Source organism: Ovis aries, chromosome 4 (genome assembly GCF_016772045.2).
Source record: "Ovis aries strain OAR_USU_Benz2616 breed Rambouillet chromosome 4, ARS-UI_Ramb_v3.0, whole genome shotgun sequence".
NCBI lineage: Eukaryota > Metazoa > Chordata > Mammalia > Artiodactyla > Bovidae > Ovis > Ovis aries.
Genome location: NC_056057.1, coordinates 113,948,598 through 113,971,020, shown reverse-complemented (window position 1 = coordinate 113,971,020; position 22,423 = coordinate 113,948,598). Strand labels below are relative to the sequence as shown.

General features: G+C 53.4%; 1 protein-coding gene across 11 annotated transcripts; it reads right to left on the bottom strand.

The window, feature by feature from the left end:
• Positions 1-634: 634 nt before the first annotated feature.
• Positions 635-22,171, bottom strand: ZNF775 (zinc finger protein 775). Of its 11 annotated transcripts, none has more exons than XM_042249016.1 (8): positions 22,115-22,171; positions 20,650-20,722; positions 20,105-20,195; positions 19,584-19,645; positions 12,684-12,755; positions 12,002-12,017; positions 11,785-11,849; positions 635-2,911 (listed from the first exon to the last, which is right to left on the bottom strand). In XM_042249016.1, the coding sequence occupies exon 8, from the start codon at positions 2,895-2,897 to the stop codon at positions 1,398-1,400; it is 1,500 nt and encodes a 499-aa protein (XP_042104950.1). In that variant the 5' UTR covers positions 2,898-2,911; positions 11,785-11,849; positions 12,002-12,017; positions 12,684-12,755; positions 19,584-19,645; positions 20,105-20,195; positions 20,650-20,722; positions 22,115-22,171; the 3' UTR covers positions 635-1,397. The 11 variants fall into 11 exon arrangements, with proteins under 11 accessions (XP_042104950.1, XP_042104949.1, XP_027824763.1 ...); XM_042249015.1 differs by lacking the exon at positions 12,002-12,017 and adding an exon at positions 10,996-11,115; XM_027968962.2 differs by lacking the exons at positions 11,785-11,849; positions 12,002-12,017 and adding an exon at positions 13,398-13,520.
• Positions 22,172-22,423: the final 252 nt, after the last annotated feature.

Here is a 22,423-nt window from a genome sequence, read left to right as displayed (position 1 = left end):
CACATTAACCATCCCCAGCATTGTGTTACCCAGGGAAGCTGGATCACCTCCATGTCTTTTTGTGATGCTCCTGCCAGATGAAAGGGATTAAATAAAACCTGAAAAGAGGGGTGGCCGGAAGCAGGGTGACCGCCCAGATCCCAGAGAAGGTCACACTTGTCTTAGTTCAAGGGAGAACCCGGCGGGCCCCTGGGAGGCAGGAAGGCAGAGCTCCTACTACAGAATCATCCTGGGGTCCCCCTTTTCCCTCCCACTTTCCAGCTACCCAACCCTGGTACCCCCATACCCACCCCCTCTGCAATTCCTTCCCCTCCCACGTGGGAATATGTGGTCCAAGGCCACAGTTGGGCTGGAGCCCTGGGTTCTCTGTTAGCACTAGGGCCCCAGATGGCTCTGCTTTTGGAAGGGTGTGAGTGGTGACCTCGAGGGGTCTAGAGGTTGAGGGGGTTATGTGGGAAGCGATCAAATTGTCTGAGAGGGGGAAAGGGGGAAGAGAATCCTGCCCTCCACCCCCAGCAAGAACTGGCCACTGGGACTGGCTGCCCCCGGCCGGGGTGGGGGACAGATGGATCCCTCCGAGCACACAGGGACCCGGAGTTCAGGAAGGCAGCTTAGAGAGGACAAGGAGACCATGTGAGGCTGGCAGCCCTTCATTTCTCTCTTCTGCGACATCGGCATCAATAAGGGTCCCAGGTAGCGCCCCCCGAGCGGGAGCAGCACGTTGGGTGCTCTCCCTCTGCAGGGCCCTCCCCAAGGAACCAAACCCCAGTGAGACCACCCTCCGAGTCCCAGCCGTGACCATCACACACACACACAATCCAGTCCTAGGCTCAGGCCGCCCACGATAGCACCCAGGGCAGTGGGGTACTCAGGGTTGAGGGCCACCAAGCCATTCACGCCTTCCTAGCACATGTACTGAGTGGCCATTAAGTGCTGGGTGCTGGCTTCGCACTGGGCACATGCTTGCCCCTCCCCAGCTGCAGCTTCTAGCTCCCATCTGGGTATCGCTCAGTTTGTTGAGACTCCTCCCCAGGGATGGACCCTGGACAGCCACAGCTGACCAGTCCAGACTTGGGCCACCTCACCCAGGGCCTCCGACAGCCCCCTCATTCAATGCCTGAGAGCTGGGGTCCCACCTCCCAGGAAGGACACATCCAGGCTCCACAGTGCGGGATGTGATCTTACTTCTGCCTTCGGCCCTTCCCAGGACTTTTCCCGATCCCCTTTTTGGGATGCTCCAGGAATTTGTTGTCAGGTCTCGGAGCCTTGAGGAAGGCATCTTTGGAGAGGGTCTCAGCCCCTAAGGTTCTAAGCGTCACCATTCCTGGTCACTCGCCCACAAGCACCAGGCAAGCCTCCTCCCACCCCGCCCACGGGCCTGCGTTGGTCCAGCCTCACTAGAGCGCGTCTCCCTTGGCGCTGAGGGTGGGCGCCAGAGCCCCCAGGTGAACGCGCTGGTGCTTGAGCAGGTGCTGCTTCTGGCTGAAGCCGCGGCCGCAGGAAGCGCACAGGTAGGGCCGCTCGCCCGTGTGGTTGCGCCGGTGGCGCGTCAGGTTGGGCTTCTGGCTGAAGCGGCGGCCGCACTCAGGACAGGGGTAGGGCCGCTCGCCCGTGTGGATGCGCTGGTGGATGGTGAGCGCCGACCACCATGAGAAGCTCTTGCCGCACTCGTTGCAGATGAACTGGCGTGGCTCACCCGGCGCCCCGGCCCGCGCCCGGCCCCACGGCAGGTCCCCGGGTCCCCGAGCGGGCGAGGGGCCCCGGGGCGGCGGCGACAGGCCAGAGACGGCTTGGGCGGGCGGCGGGGCGGGGGCGGCGGGGCGCGCGCGAGGGTGGGCCCGCAGCGCGGCGCGGCCGGGGCGGGGCGCGGCCCGGGCGCCGGGCTGGTGCGTGCGCTGGTGCTTCAGCAGGTGCTGCTTCTGGCGGAAGCGGCGGCCGCAGTGCGCGCAGGGGTGCGGCCGCTCGCCCGTGTGGTTGCGCAGGTGGCGCGTCAGGTTGGGCTTCTGGCTGAAGCGGCGGCCGCACTCGGGGCAGGGGTAGGGCCGCTCGCCCGTGTGGATGCGCTGGTGGATGTTCAGCGACGACCACCACGTGAAGCTCTTGCCGCACTCGTTGCAGATGAACTGGCGTGGCTCTCCGGGGGCGGCGGGCCGGGCCCCGGGCGGGCGCCACCAGCCCTGGCCGAGCCCCAGCCAAGCCCACTCGGGGCGCCCCCGCTGGGGCCCTGGCCGCGGGCGCCGGGCCCGGGGGGCTGCGGTGTCCCGCCGCAGCGCCTGCAACCCGGCGCGGGGGCCCTGGCCGTCCCGCGCGTGCGCGCGCTGGTGAATGCGCAGGCCCACCTGGTGGCGGAAGCAGCGCGCGCACTCGGGGCACGGGTGGGTGGCGGGCCGGGAGTGGGTCTTCTGGTGCTTGAGCAGGTGCTGCTTCTGGCTGAAGCACCGGGCGCACTCGGGGCAGCAGAAAGGCCGCTCGCCCGTGTGGTGCCTCTGGTGGCGCGCCAGGTTGGGCTTCTGGCTGAAGCTCTTGCCGCACTTGCCGCACGGGTACGGCTTCTCGCCCGTGTGCGTGCGCTGGTGGATCTTCAGCGACGACCACCAGCTGAACCTCTTCCCGCAGTCCGGGCACACGAAGTGACCCTCGCCAGCAGGAAGAGCCGGGCTCAGGGGGCCGGGGGCCGCCCTTGGAGCCCGGTCTGCCGGCCCCACGTCCTGCTCAGAGGGAGGGGCCCACCTTGGACCCCCAGTCTCGTCCGGGCGCCCCCAGGCTCGAGACTTCCCCACCGCTGTCTGGCATGGTGGGGGGACCCGACGGGGCCGGAAAATGTTCTCCTTATCCTTCTGCGAAAGCGCGGCCTGCGTCTGCAGCAGCCACTCGGGCTTCTCCTGCTTGATCTTCATCACCAGCCCATCTCCTGCCGGAGGCAAAGGGACAGAGGTCAGGGAGAGTCATTCGGTGGGTGCTGTGCTCCTAAGGTGGAGGGAAAGGGCGGGTGGGTGGCAGGGAGCATCAGGAGGGTAGGGCAGGGTAGAAAATGGGACAGGAGGAAAGAATGGGGACGGAATAGAGTAGAGGGAGAAGAGGAAATGGGGGAAAGGAGAGAGCAGGGAGGATGGGAAGGACAATAAAGTCAGAGGAGCTGGAGTGTGCAGGAGGGCAGAGAAGAAAGAAACGGTGAGTGTCACAGGTGCCAAGCACATCGCTGCCCGCCTCCTCTACCCTGAGGCCCAGGAGAGGCAAAGAAGATAAGCCAATCCAGGGGAGTCTTCCGACTCAGGGAGCACGCAGAGAGTGGCCAAGTTTCAAAACATCTGGTTCTCGTCCTAAGAGGATGGACGTGCTGGGCGCTTGCTGGGTGAGTGCATGCCCAGTCCCCCAGAGGTTGGGCAACCAAGCCCGGCATCAATGCCAGGCGGCTCCCGGGCAGCAGCTGTGGTGCATGATCACCTCACCCGCTTGGCAAATTCTTCCTTCAACAAAACCAAGAACAAGAAAGCCAGCCAGAAAGCTCTCAGCACCCAGAACAGGTTAAGTGTTGCGTTGTCCTGTACTAAAGGAAGCCTGCACCCCAGCGGCACACTGTTGCTAACCCACCCTTTAGACTAGACTCAGGTCTGCTGGGAACTTTGCTTCCAGGCTCCTGGACATAAGCCATGATGGAAAAGGTCTGCTACAGACACCACATATACAGGCTATCTGAATTCCATTTATACAGAGGTCAAAAGCGGGCAACTAAAGGATGAGTTAGAGTTAGGAGTGATGCCCCTGACAGAGGGTGCTGTGGTTGGAAGGCGGCCTGGGGCACTTCTGGGGTGGACATATAGATATATATATAGATATATATAGATATATATATCCATATATATGTATATACATATATATTCTGTGTTTTCTGTGTATATATATATGTTCTCCTTGTGGATCTGGGTGCTGGTTACATAGGCATGTTCACTTTGAGAATTTATAGAGCCCAAAACCTGTGCACTTTTCTGTGTGTTATATGTCAATAAAAAGTTTATGGCCTATAAAAATAGATGAAACAGGGACTGCCCAGGCAGTCCAGTAGTTAGAACTCCATGCTGCTAAAGCAGCAGATGTGGGTTTGATCCCCAGGCAGTGAACTAAGACTCCACATGCTGTGCAGCCAAAAAAAAAAAAAGTTGAAAAAAAAATAACTGTGAACAAAGGAAAGAAACCCTAAACAACAGGTGCCCATATTAAAAAGACAGTGACGCAAACCCAAAGGAAGTAAGAGGAAAGAATTAATACAGACGAAAGCAGAGATTACAGGATAAAGGGAACATAAAGATAAAGAAAGGATTCTGATGAATCCCCAAAACCTATGTATAGACATATCAAGTTTTTTTAGACATATCAATTTGAAAGACCTATCAATTGAAAACCAATAGACATATTAATTGAAAACCAATTTGTAAAATGGATGATTTTGTGAGAAAATAAATTAACAAAACTGACTCAAGACGAGGTAGAAACCATGTCTGCATAAACATAGAAGAGACTGAAGAGAAAGCTAAAGTTAGACCTCAAAAGTGAGTAACAGGTCACTTAACTGTGCAAAAGTTCTGCTAAAACTTCAAGAGAAGGACTGTTCCCAGCTTACATAGACCATGACCATAACTAGGCAGGCAGGGCAGTGGGGTGGGGTGGGGAATGTGCTGGGGAAGCTTACATGATACATGACCCCAAAGAAGGCAAGGGTGTGGTAGGCAGGAAATTATAGGTTTGTCATTCTTTGAAAGTAGATGTAAAAAAAACAAGCGAAAATACTGGCAAAGCAAGTTTGGCAATGTTAAGAGAACAACCTATCATGACTTTGCTGGATCTTCCACAGGAAAACAAAGATGACTCAACACAGTTCATGACACTGACTTTTCAAATATTAAACACAGAGTACATCATGAGAAACACGGGGCTGGAGGAAGCACAGGCTGGAATCAAGATTGCCAGGAGAAATATCAATAACCTCAGATATGCAGATAACACCACCCTTATGGCAGAAAGTGAAGAGGAACTAAAAAGCCTCGTGATAAAAGTGAAAGAGAGAGTGAAAAAGTTGGCTTAAAGCTCAACATTCAGAAAACTAAGTTCACGGCATCTGGTCCCATCACTGCATGGCAAATAGATGGGGAAATAGTGGAAACCATGTCAGATTTTATATTTTGGGGCCTCAAAATCACAGCAAATGGTGATTGCAGCCATGAAATTAAAAGACGCTTACTCCTTGGAAGGAAAGTTATGACCAACTTAGATAGCATATTAAAAAGCAGACACATTACTTTGCCAACAAAGGTCCATCTAGTCAAGGCTATGGTCTTTCCAGTGGTCATGTATGGATGTGAGAGTTGGACTGTGAAGAAAGCTGAGTGCCAAAGAATTGATGCTTTTGAACTGTGGTGTTGGAGAAGACTCTTTGAGAGTCCCTTGGACTGCAAGGAGATCCAACCAGTCCATCCTAAAGGAGATCAGTCCTGGGTGTTTATTGGAAGGACTGATGCTGAAGCTGAAACTCCAATATTTTGGCCACCTCATGCGAATAGTTGACTCATTGGAAAAGACCCTGATGCTGGGAGGGATTGGGGGCAGGAGGAGAAGGGGACGACAGAGGATGAGATGGCTGGATGGCATCACCGACTCAATGGACAAGAGATTGGGTGAACTTCGGGAGTTGGTGATGGACAGGGAGGCCTGGCGTGCTGCATTTCATGGGGCCGCAAAGAGTCGGACATGACTGAGTGACTGAACTGAACTGAACTAAACCATTTCAATAGAGGTGGAAAAGGTGCACAATAAAATTCAACATCATTTCTGGAGGAAAAGGAGGAGGAGAGGAAGTTAGGAGGAGGAAGGGAGAGGGGGAAAAAGAAAAAAGAAAGGAAGAAGGCTCTTAGCAAGCTAGGAACATAAGGAAATTTCCTGAAGTTGGCAAAGGGGCTGCACTAGAAACTGTAGCAAATGTAATAACCAAAGGCAAAAAATTAGAAGCCTATTCCAGTTAGGAACAAGGAGAGAAAAGAAAGATATATATAAATATTGGAGATTAAGAGAAAACTGTCATTTGCTGATTATTATTAATCTATAACTATCATTTGCATGAGAATCCACTGATGAAGTTTGTATTAGAAATTAAAAGTTTCAACAAAACTACCAGCTTAAAAAAATTAAAATTCATAACTTTTTAAAATGGCAGTAAAATAACTGTAAGTATACCTAATATATAAGCAAAACATAAAACTATTATTTATTGAATGAATAGAAAATGTAAATAAAAGAACAGGTACATCATATTTCTAGATAAGCTCTTCACTCCAAACCAACATTCAAATTCACTATAATCTTAATTAAGTAATTTATAAAATTTACTGTGTAGTAAATCACCCACAAATTCTAAAAATGATCAAGGAAGAATTTGACTTATACAACACTAAAAGGTAAAATACTATCACCGCACACCTGTTAGGATGGCTAAAATCCAAAACACCAACAACGCCAAATGCTAACCAGGTTGTGAAGCAACCGGAACTCTCATTCAGTGCTCGTAGGAATGCAAAGTGGTACAGCCACTTTGGAAGACAGTATTGTCAGTTTCTTACAAACCTAAATATACCCTTACAATACAATCCAGCAAATCATTCTCCTATATATTTACCCAAAGGAGTTGAAAACTTATGTCCACACAAAAAAAACCTGCCCACAGATGTTTACAGCAGCTTTATTTGTAACAGTCAAAACTCGGAAGCATCCAAGAGATGCCCTTCAGTGGGGGGATGGATAAACAGTGGTATACCATACAATGGGTATTATTCAGCGATAGAAAGAAATGAGCTCTCCAGCCATGGAAGGACACGGAGGAAATGTAAATGCATATTACTAAGTGAAAGAAGCCGATCTGAAAAGGTACACTGTGTGATTCCAACTATATGACATTCCGGAAGGGGCAAAACTATGAAGACAGTAAAAAGAAGATCAGTGGTTGCCAGGGGCTGAAGGATCAGGGGGAAGGGATGAAGGAGGCAGAGCACAGAGGATTTTTAGGGCAGTGAAACTGCTCTGTATGATACTATAGTGGTGGGTATAGGACGTTAAGCGTTTGTCCACAGAATGCACAACGTAAAGAGTGAACCCTAAGGTAAAGTATGGACTTTATGTAATAAAAATGTATTAATAAAGGTTCATCAGTTGTAACAAATGCACCATCCTAATGCAAAATGTTGATAGTGGGAGGAAATGGGGACTTCCCTGGCAGTCCAGGGGTTAGGACTTCACCTTCCAATGCAAGGGGTGCAAGTTTGATTCCTAGGGAGCTATGATCCCATATGCCTCACAGCCAAAACACCAAAGCAGAAAACAGAAGCAATACTGTAACAAATTCAATAAAGACTTGAAATATGGCCCACATTAACAAAAAATCTTAAAAATTGTTTTAATAGGAGAAACTGGAGAGAGGGGGCATAGGGCATTCCTTGAACCTTCTGCATTTTTTCCTATAAACATAACACTACTCTAAAAAATAAAGTCCATTTTTTAAGTCTTGACAGATGCAGTTGTTATTGACATGGTTGCTCCATAGTGAGCCAGGTAAGGTGAGGCTGTGAGTGAGGGTCTTTCCCACCAAAAAAAAAAAAAAGCTAAAAACAATTATAAGTGTTGAATGCACATAACCAACAGATAGATCAAGAGAACAGAAATATTTGATAAGTGATACACGGTAGCATTATACACGGTAGCATTCCAAGTCAACAGTGAAAGGCTGGCCTATCCATCAGTTTAGGACTAACTAATTATTTGGGGGAAATATTCAAGTTAGATTTCTAGTTCATACAGTTTATAAAAATCAGTTCCAGATGGATTTAAGTGCTGATTTAAAAGAGGCAAATATAAGTAGTAGAAGAATTAGGAGAATTTGTTTAGAATCCAGAAGTAATTGAAAATCTTCTTAAATAGGATGCAAACCATAAAAACTAAATTTAAAACACCTGTATAACAAAATTCCCACATATGAGTAAAGTAGAAATGATTGTTTGGGGTGGCCTTTCCTAACAGAGCTTTCCACAAGAGTGAAAATGTTTTGTTGCATCCAAGCTGTCCAACACATGTGGCCTCTAGCCACGCATGGTTCCAGAGTACTTGAAATGTTGTGAGTACAACCCAGGACCTGCTTATTTTCTTTCATTTAAATTAACTTAAATTTAAATAACCACATGTGGCTATTGGCCACCTACTGGATAGTACACATCTAGGAGAACACATATATAGATATATAATAGACCAAGGATTAATATTAATAGACCAAAGAGGTTTCCCTGATAGCTCAGTTGGTAAAGAATCTGCCTGCAACGCAAGAGACCCCAGTTTGATTACTGGCTTGGGAAGATCCCCTGGAGAAGGACTAGGCTACCCACTCTAGTATTCTGGCCTGAAAAATTCCATAGACTGTATAGTCCATGGGGTCGCAAAGTGCTGGACACAGCTGAGCGACTTTCACTTATATAAAGGACCTCTATAGACAGATGAAAAGAGGCTCACCATCACTAGTGATTAGCAAAGTGCCAAATAACAGTGTAGCATCTCTTCACCCATCACACCAGCAAATACTGAAGAAATTGATAATATCCTGACTTCATGATACACATGGAAACTACACAGGAGGATAAGCACAACATGGATATGCTGGGGGCATAAATGAATTCAGACTCTTTGAGGATAACTTGACAGTGCTTATTAAAATTATAAATGTGTTCTATCTTTCTGTCATGTAAGGGTGTGAGAGTTGGACCATAAAGAAAGCTGAGCACTGAAGAATTGATGCTTTTGAACTGTGGTGTTGCAGAAGACTCTTGAGAGCCCTTGGACTGCAAGGAGATCCAACCCATCAATACTAAAGAAAATCAACTCTGAATTTTCATTGGAAGGACTGGTGCTGAAGCTCCAATACTTTGGCCACCTGATGCCAAGAGCCGACTCATTGGAAAAGACCCTGATGCTGGGAAAAATCGAGGGCAGGAGAAGGGGATGACAGAAGATGAGATGGTTGGATGGCATCACTGACTAAATGGACGTGAATGTGAGCAAACTCCAGGAGATGGTGAAGGACAGGGAGGCCTGGCGTGCTGCGGTCCATGGGGTCGCAAAGAGTCAGACATGACTGAGTGATACACTGACCGAGCGACTGACCAACAAGCCTTCACCTCTTCCGCCCAGCAGTTTCACTCTAGGTATTTATCCTAAGAAATACATGTGAATCCAAAGAGGAATGTCCAAGCATATTCACTGAAGTGCTATTTGTAATAAGCGAAAGGGAGGATAACAACCAGATTACCTATCAATAATAATCTAATCCAATGTTCACTCCCTTGATAACGTGGGGGAACTGTGCAGAGACTGAAAAGAGCTACACATGCCAATGTGAGAAGATTTCCAAAAGACGTTCAGAGAGAAGTCTGCTCCAATCTATGGAAAACAAAGCCATGCCTCTCTGTGTATATTCACATGCTCAATCCGGGCCAGTTTACACCAAACCCAAGATGGTGGTCACCTGGCAGGCGGTATGGACTGCAGCAGGACTAGATGGACAGGCAAAGGGGACTTGCATGTTGTATGTGTTATCCAAATATTCTCATAAAAATTCAAACATTATAGTTTGTAAATCTTCTAACTATCTTAGGAAATAAAGAGAAAACCTTCCCTTTAATCCAGTGGCCTTTAGTTCTGAGGCCAAAGAGCTCTGCTCCACTCCACAGCCTCACTGGCCCCACGAGAGCACAGAAACCAATGTGGTGACTTGGGGGTGGGGCGGGGGAGGGAAGTGGGGGTTCCCTTACAGAAAGCACCCGCAAGGGGCCAGCTCTCCTCCTGGCAAAGCAATGCCATGGCTCCTCCCCAGGTGCTGGTTGTGAGAAATCATTTTATCAGGAGTAGTAATTTGAAAATGAAAGCGGTGATTTAAATTGTGTACTGGCAGCAATCAAAAACGCATGCATAATGAGTTTCATCAATTATTAAAGACATTCCCTTGGAGGCACTGACTTGTTGGCCAGTGGACGTCTTTGACAGGCCCGGCTGTCCAGATGCTGGTTGGGTAGTGACTCCAAAATACAATCAGGTCAGAGGGGCACCGCTGTCCCCAAGTGACGAGGCATCCATGAATGCCCCCACGTGTGCATGCTCAGCTACTAAGTCGTGTCCAGCTCTTTGCAACCCTGAGGACTATAGCCCACCAGGCTCCTCTGTCCATCGGATTTCCTGGGCAAGAATACTGGAGTGGGTTGCCATTTCCTTCTCCAGGGGATCTTCCTGACCCAGGGATTGAACCCCCATCTCCTGTTTGGCAGGTGGATTCTTTACCACACCACACTGCCAGGGAAGCCCACGAATGCCCCCAGAACCCCACAAAAGCCACTGCCTTTCCCTGATTAAACCTGGCCTAACATCTATCATGCTGGCTGATGCCTCAGAAGGCTCACCCTCCCAGCAGACATACAGTGGAGCCTGAAAGCCCAGAGGATACCTGCATCCACTGCTCCAGGGCCCCAGAGGGTATACATGGCTGAGCTGTATGGGGAGGCCCTGAAGCCCGCAGTGGCGGGTATGGACCCTTGACCTTCGTGCTCTGGGACTTCAGTCATCCCGGGCACCTTCCCCTAGTGATCAGACACTGACACAGAGGGAGACAGGCCTCCGCCTGCCGGTTCCAAGGATACTGCTCCTCAAGTCAGCGTAAAGAAGCATCATTTTTTAAACGTCTTCATGGTTCATGAGAAGCAGAGAGGAACAGAGGGCTGTTGCTTCAGGTACAGGCTCTGACATTATGGGTCACTTCAGGAAATGGACGGTGATGATGCTGTGCCTCTATGTGAATGTGCTTCGTGCCCTTCAAAGTGGGCAAAGTGGTAGATAGATTTCCTGTTTTGTATGTTTCACTACAGTTTTAAAAATACATTCAAATACTTAAAAGAGGTAAAGTCTCAATTATGTGCAAACCTTCGGCAGTCCAGAAGTCATTCCTTCAGCCCAGCCAGCAGGCATGGGAGCCTGGAAGGCTGAGACCTGAGGGGTCCCCAGGCCCCAGGGTTTTCCCACGTCTTCCTGGTGGAGGAGCTGCTGTATGGACAGAGAAAGCCTGGTGGAGCTCACTGCTCGTGTCTGAATTAGGACCCTCCTTATGAGTTTATGTGGGCAAAAGGGCCCTGCAGGGACAGTTAGGGACTTTGGGGAAGGTCATGGACACACTGCTATATTTAAAACGGCTAACCAACTAAGACCTGCTGGACAGCACATGGAACTCTGCTCCATGTTTGCCAGCCTGGATGGGAGGGAGGTTTGGAGGAGAATGGATACATGTATCTGTATGGCTGAGTCTCTTCACTGTTCACCTGAACCTATCACAACATTGTTAATTGGCTATACCCCAATGCAAAATGTTTTTGGTGTTAAAAAATTAAAATTTGGGGGAAAAATGAGAGCCTTTCAGCTAAAACGTTTGGAACCATCTGCCCTAGGTTTTCCTATAACTACTATAATGTCAGCATCTCACACACACACACACACACACACACACACACACACACACACACACACACACACACACACAAGTGCTCTCAGCATTCAAAGTGACAGCCTGGGCGGGTGGGGAGACTGGGAAGTGGGTGGCTCAGCTCACTGCCAGGCATCAGGACTCAGTCGCAGAACGGAAGAGTGTCACAGAGCATACTGGCCCTCTGAGCCAGTGTTTTCTTTCTTTCTTACTCTGTTGCCTGATTTTTGTCTCACCTTAGGTCCACCGTAGTAATTGTCCTGGAGGCTGGGGCTGCTCTGGGGCCTTCAGGGCAACTCCCCTGGAGGGAACAGGAGGTAAAGAAACCTGGTCACTGTGCCCACAAGGGGCAGAGCGCCCAGGTCCCATGCCCCCTCAGGCTCAGAGCTCCCATCGGCCAGGCCGCACCCTCTGCAGGGCCTGCTGCAGAGGCTGGGAGAGCGGGTCTCAGACCTGGGACTGCTCCATCCTGGAAGCAGAAAGCGGGCAGCTGGGGAGGGGTCTCCAGAGGGCGCTTCCCACGTTCAGTGGCGCCCGCCCCCTGCCCGGGAGACACCAGGACTAACTGCTGTGTTTCCCCCCAACCACCGGCTCTAAGTGCATCAGCTGAGACAGACCCAGGAAGCTTTCATGGACTGAACTAGAGATGCTCTCCTGATGGACAGACAGCAGAGCTTGCTTGTTCCAACCACGTGTCCTCCCCAGAGCTCTGGCTTTCAGTACATGACCAGCAAGAACACGGTGTACTCCCTGATCTAGCACTAACGGGGTGTGTGTGTGTGGTGGGGGGTGGGTGGGTGTGTGGGTGTGTGTGTATATGTGGGGTATGTGTGTATGTGGGGGGTGTGTGTATGTGGGGTATGTGGGGTGTGTGTGTGTATGTGGGGGGTGTATGTGGGGTATGTGTGTATGTGGGGGGGATGTGTATGTGGGGGGTGTGTGTGTGGGTGTGGGTGTGCACCCCTGCCTGACAAGCAGGGGCTGGGCTTGTCCAGCTCTTAGCCCCTATTCTGTGTTTGCTCCATCCTTTCCCAGACTGTGGGTCTACTGGCCATCAGCAAGCCCTGCTCAGCTGCAGAGAAATGGGGCTGGGGAGGAGGCGGCGGGGGGCTCCCACCTGCCCACCTGCTCTTACCTGTGCTGCCAGCCAGGCCCTTCTCCATCCCCGGAGGCCCGTCTGCATCAGCCTGGCTCCCCACCTGGCCGTCTGTGGATGGGGTGGAAGCAGAAGAGGGTTGGCCTGAGACAAATGGACAGATGGACCTCACACAGGGCGGTCCCTTTTATTTTTTTAATTTGGCCACATCGCACAGCATGTGGGATCTTAATTCCCCAACCAGGGATGGAACCTGTGCTCCCTGCAGTGGAAGCATGGAGCCTTAGCCACTGGACCACCAGGGAAGTCCTCAGTCCCTCTTTCACGTCTCTCTACCTATGGCTTCCGTTGAAATGTGCAAGAATTTTCAGAGCGCATATATACCTACTCAGCAGGTAAAATGTGTACAATTCCCACTTTCTAAAGAAAAAACTGAGCCCCCTGACATCCACCCAGTCACGGAGGTGGCTGGATGGCACAGCTGGGCAGGGTCCTGGGGCTTCTGACGCCCACACTCTCAATACCTGCAGGGTGAGGTATGCAGGAGGCCACACATGAGAACCAGGAAACTCAAATAAGTCTAGAGAACCCCCCTTCGTGGGCATGAGGACACCCTGGCAGGGGGGCAGAACTGTCCCTCCAAAATCACCAGCCCCCTGTCCTTCAAAGCCCCCATCCATGTCCCAGTGAAAAACCCTCCCGGGGCCTCCCTGCCATCCCCCCCACCAGCACGGGAACACACACACAGCCAACCTGGGTCCCAGTGGCTTGGTCCTTCACCTGCCACTCTGGGCTCATGGTGAGCATTAAGCTTGGGTCTTTGGAGCATCTCCCACCTGGCTCATCTGGTGCCTGGAACACAGTCAGGAAGGGGTCCTGCTGCTCTGTCACCTCTGCCTGGGGTGCCCCCTTCCCAGGTCCCTATGTGGCCACTGCCCCTTCCAGGCCTGAAGGTCACCTGCTCCGAGTGGTCTTCCCTGGAGACCCTGTGTACAATCACAACCTTGACTCCACCTCCCATTCCTCCCTGACACTTCCGCCATCCAACAGGGTCTCCTTGTCTGCTTATCCCCAACATGTCCATGCCGGGGGCTGGCACCAGAGAGCCGTGTGTGGCACCAACAGGCTGCCAGCTGCAGGCACTCAGAGGTGCAGCAGCTGCCCCGTGGTGCTGTGGGCAGCCCCTCCTGAGGACACGGATCTCGTTTTCCGTGCAAGTACCGCCCTTGGCCCCCCTGCATTCCCGATGGGCCCCAGCCTCTGCCCCACATACCTGGGCTCTGCCACCACTCAGGCACAGGGGCCCCAGCCCCCCTTGCTCTGCACCTCAGGCCCCAGACAGCCTCCCCGCTTTCCTCTCCCAAGTCCCCTCCCCTCCCAGCAGCCACTCTGGGGTAGGGACCCAGGCTGGGAATCTGAGTGGGGGGGTCAAGGGTGTCAGGGAAATACAAATCTGATAGAAAAGTCTGTCCCCCTGCTGAGAAAATGGAAAGAGACTCCCTCCCCTTTCTTTCCTTTTCTTTAGAAATCTTCTAACTGGAAGCCCTTTCTCTCCCCCTTCAATGTAAATGTAAATCTTTTGAAAAGTTCACTCAGTCTCTTGCCAGGACCCTTTCTCAAGGACTTGGGAACCATCTCTTCAGAGTGCAAATATCAAGGGATCAGCAGCCAGTGTCCCCTCCCGTGGAAGGTGGGAACCTAACTCAGCAGGGCCTGGCTCCAAGATGCAAACCTCCTCCCATCGTCACCGAGATCCTTCCTTTGCATGAAGGCAGTTAGCTCTCCTGGGTGGCCGCCAACTCCAGGTGAATGTAGGGCGAACTCTGTGTGACGAATGGTGCTATCAGGTCCCTTCACCCAGAACCGGTTATGCTTTCCCTCAAGAGCACGTGCGTAGTGGGGTCGCATCTGCTGGGCTATAAGGTATCATGACATTTCTCTCTGTCTTTGCAGTCTTAGTGTGTTGCCTGTGATGTGCATGTGGCTGGCTTAATGCCTATCCAGTAATAAGACTATTTCTTTCTCTTCTATCTTGGTGCAGAGCTTTCCAGGGTAGGAAGGAGATTTTGTTTTTAATTCTATTTCTCGCACATGGGTCTGTTATGTACTCCTGCTGTGGGTTCTCAGAGATGCTGAAACCTGCCTGAGGTGCAGAAGAAAGAGGGCCTCAGGGCCCCTGATGGATGCTGGTGCGCCTGCCTTAGCACCACCTCTTCCCTCCAGGTTACTCTACATCCCACACTGTGGGGCAGCTTCTCACCAACTGGAGATTCAACGTCTGCCCAAGGAGACTCAGAGGGCTGGTGAACAGGGAGGTCACCTCAACACAGGGAATCTCAGATGGAGGGTGGAGGCTCAGGCCACAATTCAGGACAAGGACAGTGGGTGGGTCTTGGCTTCATTCATGAAACCCCTACACAACATAACTGAGGCCTCTCCAGCCAAATCAAATCTCTCCTGGTTGATCCGTTCTGTCTTAGGAGATATCCAGGAACTCAAAATCGTCTCAGATGGCAGAAGGGCTTCGATTCTTGGTGACCAGTTCATGGGGAGTCACCAAGCGGCTCATGGTCCAACAAAGACCAGAAGTGGAAATGGAAGGAAGGGACCCTCATTGGCTGAGGGGAAGAAGGGAGAAAGGACAGGGCAGGGCACAGGAGGAGAGGCACAGGGGACAAGAGCGGGGACAGGGGCTGTGTCTCAGGGGCCCACCTCCACCTGTGTGCTTGGGGGGATTTGTCTGGAACCCAGGCCGACAGGAGTCCTGCAGGCAAACCCTTGAGACGGCCAGACCTCGGAAGGACCCAGTGTGCAGCGGTATCTTTCCAGGATGGCCAGGCAATGGCACAGCCCGCCCTGCCACATGGCACTGGCTGCCCCTTCTCATCCACGAGCCACATCGCTCCACTGGCTGGAGGGAGACACGCCCAGGGACCCGGCAAGCAGAACACCCCAGCCATGGGGACACCAGTCCCCATCCACCAGCACCCCGACTCTGGCCTCTGATTACCGCTCCACTCCCTGCCCGGCAGGTCCCATGGGGGGCAGGACACCCACCAGGGCCAGGTCTAGGTTCAGGGCCCTGTCGCCTCCCCCTGCCCAGCCCCGGCTCCGGGTCAGGCCCCCGTGGGGACGAGAGCCCCAGACAGGAAGGCCTCTCGGGCAGCTGCCATGACAACCCCCAGGCCACATGATGCGGGACTGTGGTCCACGGCAGGGGCTGCAGTCTGAGGGGGCAGGGGAGGTAACAGAGGAGTTTTGGGCTCAGCAGGAATTTGAGGAGGGGGAGGTGCTCAGTGGCCAGGGTTGGACAAAGCCCATGGGCTGGAAGAGGCAGTGCAGGGACACATCCAGGCCACCCCGCCACGCCCTCCTGATCTCAGGGCCCTGGATCTTTCCCATCAGCCCAGGACAGCTCTCCTCACAGACTCAGGCCCCAGGTGAGGAAGAAGCAGATGGCACCTCGTGTGGCCTTTGTCATCAGTGGAGCGGGACTGGCCACGTGCCCTCCACTGGGAACTGAGGCTTCCAGGGTGGCACAAACCCAAACTCCAGCCAAAGTCCAGCTCCTAGGCCGGCTCCCCTCCAGGGCCACATCCAGGTCTTCGTCCTCAGCCACTGCTGGCTTTGCCCAGACCCCTCCCCATGGGAAACTATGGACAGGAGGCAGTCTTCTCAAGGTACCCTCCCCATCAAGCTGACTGCCCCTCTGCCCTCACACTAGCAGTCAAGACCCCTAGGGAGGAGCGCAGACCACCGTTTAGCAGGGAATGGGAAAAGGCCCGTGGACTCCAGCCAGCCTCCACCCTGACAGTGTGCTCTCAGAGTCCTCTGGGGACACACAGACCCTGTCTGCCCTTACCTCATTCACTGGTGGCCGGGGGGCGGGGGGGGCGGGCAGGGGGTGCTTCAGTGGACACCTCAGTACTGAGCTGGCTCTGGGAGGAAGAGGGGGGTGGCCAGCCAAGACTCATTAGGGACCGGGAGATGGACTGTGTACCAAGCACTCAGCAAGCATCGGCCGCTTCATCCTAAGGATACACAGCTCCAGCTCCGAGACGTTGAGCAATTTGCTCAAGGTTACACAGCTAGGAAGGCTGCAGCCAGAACTGAACGAGCTGAGACGGGTCAGGTAGGTGGGCCCCCAGCCAGAGCGCCTTCTCCTGGACCACGGTGTCTCTAAGAGAAGGTGAGGGATGCACCAAGCCTTAAGCTACCAGGACCTCGTTCAGGAGTCTGGCCCCTGTACTCACATGTGGTTATTTAAGTGTCTATAAATTAAGTTAAAAACTCAGTTTCTCAATCATGCTGGCCATGTTTCAAGTGCTCAACGCCCACATGTGGCTAGAGCTACCGTAACATCCAACGGAAGAAAAGATTTCCAAGTTCATGAAGTTCTGCTCAAGATATAAAGCTCTGGGGAGTGGGGGTGGGGGGGTCCCGCCTGCCTGGGCCCGAGATGGAGAAGGCGCTCAGTTTATACTGAATGAGGGCATGAAATGGAAGGACTGACGAGGAGGGTCCCCTGCCCCCAGGGCTTCATCACAAACGACAGACACCTCAGGATGAGCTAACAATCTCCTCTGCCTGGAAGACGGAGTTCAGTTCACATCAATGGATGTTTCATTTAAGGTTTACAGTCACAGGTGGTTGCCAAGGGGGAGGGCATCGGGGGAGGGATGGATTGGGAGTTTGGGATTAGCAGAGGCAAACTATAATATAGAGGATGGATAAACAACAGGGTCCTCCTATAGAGCACCGGAAACTATATTCAATAACCTGTGATAAACCACAGTGGGAAATAGTAAAAAAAAGAATGTATATATATGCATGCATATATACAGTCTTTTTTATTATGTTTATATATGTATAACTGAATCACTTTGCTGTCCAGCAGAAATTACATCATTGTGAGTCAACTATACTTCAATTTAAAAGATATTGATAAAATACGATCATAGGCATATGAGAAGAAACTGATCTGAACACTCAATGCACACAAACACATTCAGACATAACACTATCTCACATCCAACACAGCTGAGTGCACACAAGTTTAAAGATACAGAAATGCAAAGATACTCACACATACAAGAACGCTTGCAAAACTGCATATGCAAAGTACAGAGAAACTGAAATAGGAAGAAACCCATGGACACCCCTACAGATCCACAGAGATACAAGTGTGCCACTGTGAACCACATGAGCACAAGTCACTGCCCTTCCAGCAATGTGACTCCCGGCTGACACAAGTGTCCTCGGGAGCTACGACCAGCCCCCCAGGTCCACTGCTCCAAGGAACGGAACTAGGGGGGCACCGAGGCCACAGGGAGCTGGGAAGCAATAGGGAACAGTCACCTGCTGGGTCACCTGTGGGGTGAGCTGAGGGCAGGGGCCGCATGAGTCAGCACGGGGAGAAGCTGGAAGGGCGCAGAAAGCTCTAGAAAGAAAATGAGGCTGTGCCCAGCAGGCCAGGGCAGCCCGAGACTCAAGGCCAGGCTGGAGGGGTCCGGCCAGGAGGCGACAGCAGGCCGCGCCCCCCTCCCCTGGGAAGCTGAACCTCCAACTCTGCCCCTTGCAGTCCGCTCCCAGCGCTGCCCCCTACTCAGGCCCACGCACGCTGGGACCCAGAATCAGGGGCCCTGAGTTCTAGCCCCGCTGCCCTGGGCAAATGACTGCTCCTCTCGGCCTGGGTTCTCAGTGGTGAAGGTGACGGAAAACGCCTGCTCTGGGGGTTTGCTGCCAACATCAGGTAGGGAAACATTTGACTTCCTAAAAGCCTGTAAACCATCTCTTCTCTCCCATCACTGAGGCCTGAGAACAACCCACGCCCAAAGGTTCTGAGCCCTCTCCCCAGACACCCTCCCTACCGGCTCACTCTAAACTGGCCCTCTTTAAGCGGCTTCAGAGTCTCCAGAGGCCCCCGGAGCCCACACGGGAACCCCACGCTCTGCTCAGCAACGGGAGCTGGCCTCCCAGGGGAGCAGAGCGTAGACTGCTTGCAGAGCCAGGCTCCACAGAGCAGCTCCAGGTCCCGTCTCTCTCAGGAGATGGAGGCTGAGCCAGAGGATGGTCTCCTCCCACCTGATTGGGGCAGGGCCTGAGCGCCAGCCAGGGGGCTGGATTAAAGAGCCCTGGACGCTCTGCTGGCTCAGCTCAGGCGAGCCCCAGGACCTCACACCCCGACTTTACTGGGGGGAAAGGGGCTCATCCAGCCTCTGTCTCCCAGGAGAGAGCCCCCAGGCTCTCTTCCAAAGCCGATCCCAGGCAGGCCACTCACACAGGAGGCCTGGTCCCAGGGCGTGGGCTCTGGCTAGCCCCTGGATAATCAGCACCCTTTCTGAACAGCCATCCCAGAACCCACCAGACCTGACACCTCCCTCTCCTCCAGAGTTTATGACCAAGGAGAACACGCAAACCAATCCCCAACAAGTGGCTTTTAAATGATATCAAAAAGGCAGGGCAACTGCCGTTCCCACTTTCTAGGGCCCGGTGCTGAGGACAGACAGGCAGGCCGAGGTCCTAGGCCAGCCCACGTGAGCATCACCTCCGCCCCAACCTGCAGGCCCTTCTCCACCCCGCGTGCCAGGATCTTTCTACAAGTCCCACAGCACCTCCCGAGCCTCTCCGGGGCCCCCACCCCATCTTCCTGTCTCATTGCCCTCCCTGTCCCACCCTCGTTCCTGGGGTCTATTCACCACTGGATCAGGTGTCCCCCTGCACGCCTGCTGTTATGGCTTCTAAGTGCCGCCCCTTCCCCTCCTCCTACACCAGCATCTTCAGGCCTCGGGCTCCCAGACACCGTGGTCCTCAGTCCCAGGAGAGGGGATGGAGGTGGGCAGCAAGGGGGCGGGGCAGGCCAGCACCCCCCAGAGAGACCAGGCAGTAGGAAGGAGGAGCCCAGGACCGGGAGGCCTGAGACCTGGGGACCCAGCTTACTTCTGTTTAGCCAGGTGGCCCTGGACCAGCCAGTCTCCTTCCCTGGGCCTCACTGTCTCCACCTGCAAATGGAAATCAGGCTTGGTCCTCTGTGGAGAATGGTTCCACCAAGCAGTGCCCGCAAACATTGTGAACGGACTCTGGGAAAGGTTCACGAGGTGCAAGAGGAGTTCTTTTCAAGTCGCTGCAAGGCCATCAACCTCTCCCTGCTCCTCAGCTGGACCTCAGAATGGTACCCCACGGCTGCCCTGACAGGAACAGCCCAATTTAGGGACTTCAGTCTCAACATTCCCTGGGAACCAGGTCCACGGCCGGCCAGGGTAGCTCCCCTATCCCATTACGCCCACCCACTTCCCAGAGGTCCCGGGTCACACACTAGTCCCCAAGGGACCACCTTCCGGGACTCCTGCCCCCCCGGCCCTGCCCAACATGCACACCTTTGCTGGGACTGTCCCACCCCCCGCCTCCCCGCCCCAGGCCTGCCCCCACCCATGGCATCCACATCGCCAGTCTTTGCTCACCCATCTCCCTTCAGAAGACAGAGCAGCACCATATTCTTCTGCCCCCAGTCCAAGACTCAAGCACCTGCCAGGGTTTGGGGACCCCAGTTACCTGACCGAAGACAAGGGATAAAACCAGCTGCTAACAGCACTCTGAACAGTTATCACATTTTAATTAATAAACACTTTTCCATCCCTCACTGTATTCACAGGAGCATGACAAGGATAAGGAGAGTTTCCCCCTTTTTGGATGAGTTAGAGCTCAGGTCTCCTTCTGCACAGCTTGTCTGCTACTTCCCTGCAGGCCACCCCCATCCTAGGAAACCTGAGATTCCACAGCTTACCCCTCACCAACGGGTAAGCTTGCACCAAGGGGTGCATAGATCAGCTCTACACTTTGCTCTAGGCATCCCTTGCTCCTCCAGTGGGGACTCTGCAGGCCTCTCAAAACTCTCACCACCTTTCAATACTGCAGAGTGCAGCCCTCACAGTTCACAGGCTACTAAATCGTACTAGTGCTGTTTTAATACCTCCAACACCTGCAGCGGCTACAAGCTTCAGCTCACCTGGAAGCAGCACCCATATTACAGCTCACCTTGCTCTCCAATCCATCCGCCATCCAGACTCACAGCAAATTTCCTAAAATTACAATTTAAACATGATACTCCTTTGCTTAAAAACTTCAGGGAGTCCCCAGTACTTTCAAGTTATTCTACAAATTTTTTGGCAAGACCATTTAAAATCTGGCCTCTGAGCACCTCTCACTGCACCATCAACCTACCCCATTGTCCCCAAAAGGAGCTCCCTGACCTTGCTGTGTCTGGAACACCTGTCATCAGTCTTGGAATACCCTTGCCCAACTCCTCTTTGCCCAGACCAAACCAGGGATCACTTTCACCAGGATATCCGTGTGGATTCACCAGGCTCAGAGCAAGGACCTTCTCCATCTAACCTGTGCACCCACCCAACCCAGTACCATCCACACGGTACAATAATATAATCTGTCTCAACAGCATGACTGTAAACATCTTAACGCAGGGAGCCTTTCTCTCCCCAACACCCAGCACGAGATCCAGCATGCTATAAACCATTAATAAAAATGTTAACAAAGGAATATTTAAATAAAAGAAACGTAAGGCCAAAACAGATTAGAAGCACAGAATCAGGGAACCTTAGAGCCGAAAGGAGACTAATACCCTCTCACCTCTTCATTTTACAGATGAACCCTGGGACCCAAAATGGACACCTAATAGTGGAGTCTGGCCTCGGGGCTTTGGCCACACCCCACCCCAGGTCGGGAGGACCAAGCACGCACCAGGCTCCATCCTCCCAAAGGGCTGGAGCGGGACCGCATCTCCATATACTCCACCTTCAGGAGGGAAGAAACCCCCAGCGCCGACCCCCATCCCTCCTAAGATCTTGGCTTCTTGTGCCCGTCTTCCTGGAATGGAGGTTTCGGGTAAACCCCTACACACACACACACACCTCTCCGATTTCCGTGGTGCTTCCCTCTCATTGTTCTCTCCCCCAAGCTCAGGCCCACTCATTTAATCATTTATTAAGCACCTACTATGTGTCACTCTGCGGCGAGCACTGGGGTTCCCGCCCCTGCAGGAACTCGGTCTCTGGGGGAGGCTGGCATCACTCCCAAACATCGGGACCCCCTCTGGCAGAGCGCGCCCAGAGCCGGGCGGGCGAGGCCGAGGGGCAGTCCCCCCTACCCCAAGCTCACCTCCCCGCCTCTCCAGCTCTCACTCTCCCCCTTCCAGCTCTGCCCCGGCCTGCAGCCCCTCCCCACGCACGACCCGAGCCCCTTTTTCCCGGGGAGCTGTGCGGGGGTGGGGAAAGTTAGGGACTGAGGGCGCGAGGGGCGGGGGGCTCGGGGGACCCCGGAGGCCGCCCCCAGCCCGAGGCTGAGTGGAAACGGCGCGGGGGGAGCCGGGCGCTGGCTCGCGACACGGCCCGTCCCTCCGCACGCCCCTCCCCGCCCGGATTCAGAGGGACTCGGAGGGAGGGGACGGGAATAAATACCTTTGACTTTGTGGCTAAGGTTAACGGGAACTGCCACCCCGGGGCGACTTGGGCACTGCGCTCCCCCGGCCCCGCCAGTCCCGGGGCGGGCGGGGCGGGCCCGCGCCCCTGATTGGCTGGCGGGCCCGGTCTTCTCCGGGACTGCTCCGCCATCTGATTGGCTGAGCCTCTCAGATGACCAGTTTAGCCCTATCGGAGCAGCCTGCGGGGCGGCCCCTTTGTTCTCCAGAGCCAATGGCTGGGGCGGGCCGGCTGACCCCGCCTCCAGTGAAACCAGCTCGGGCCCAGCCTGACTTTAAAGTGCGGGAC

What these genes read in the sequence shown, in the direction of transcription:
- ZNF775 (XM_060415200.1), bottom strand. Translation starts at nt 13,473, where the DNA reads ATGCTCCAAAGACCCAAGCTTAATGCTCACCATGAGCCCAGAGTGGCA. An exon ending in ACCAAGCCACTGGGACCCAG is followed by an intron (nt 12,756 to 13,397) that starts GTTGGCTGTGTG and finishes CCCCATCCACAG; the next exon opens with ACGGCCAGGTGGGGAGCCAG. An exon ending in GGGCCTGGCTGGCAGCACAG is followed by an intron (nt 2,912 to 12,683) that starts GTAAGAGCAGGT and finishes TGCCTCCGGCAG; the next exon opens with GAGATGGGCTGGTGATGAAG.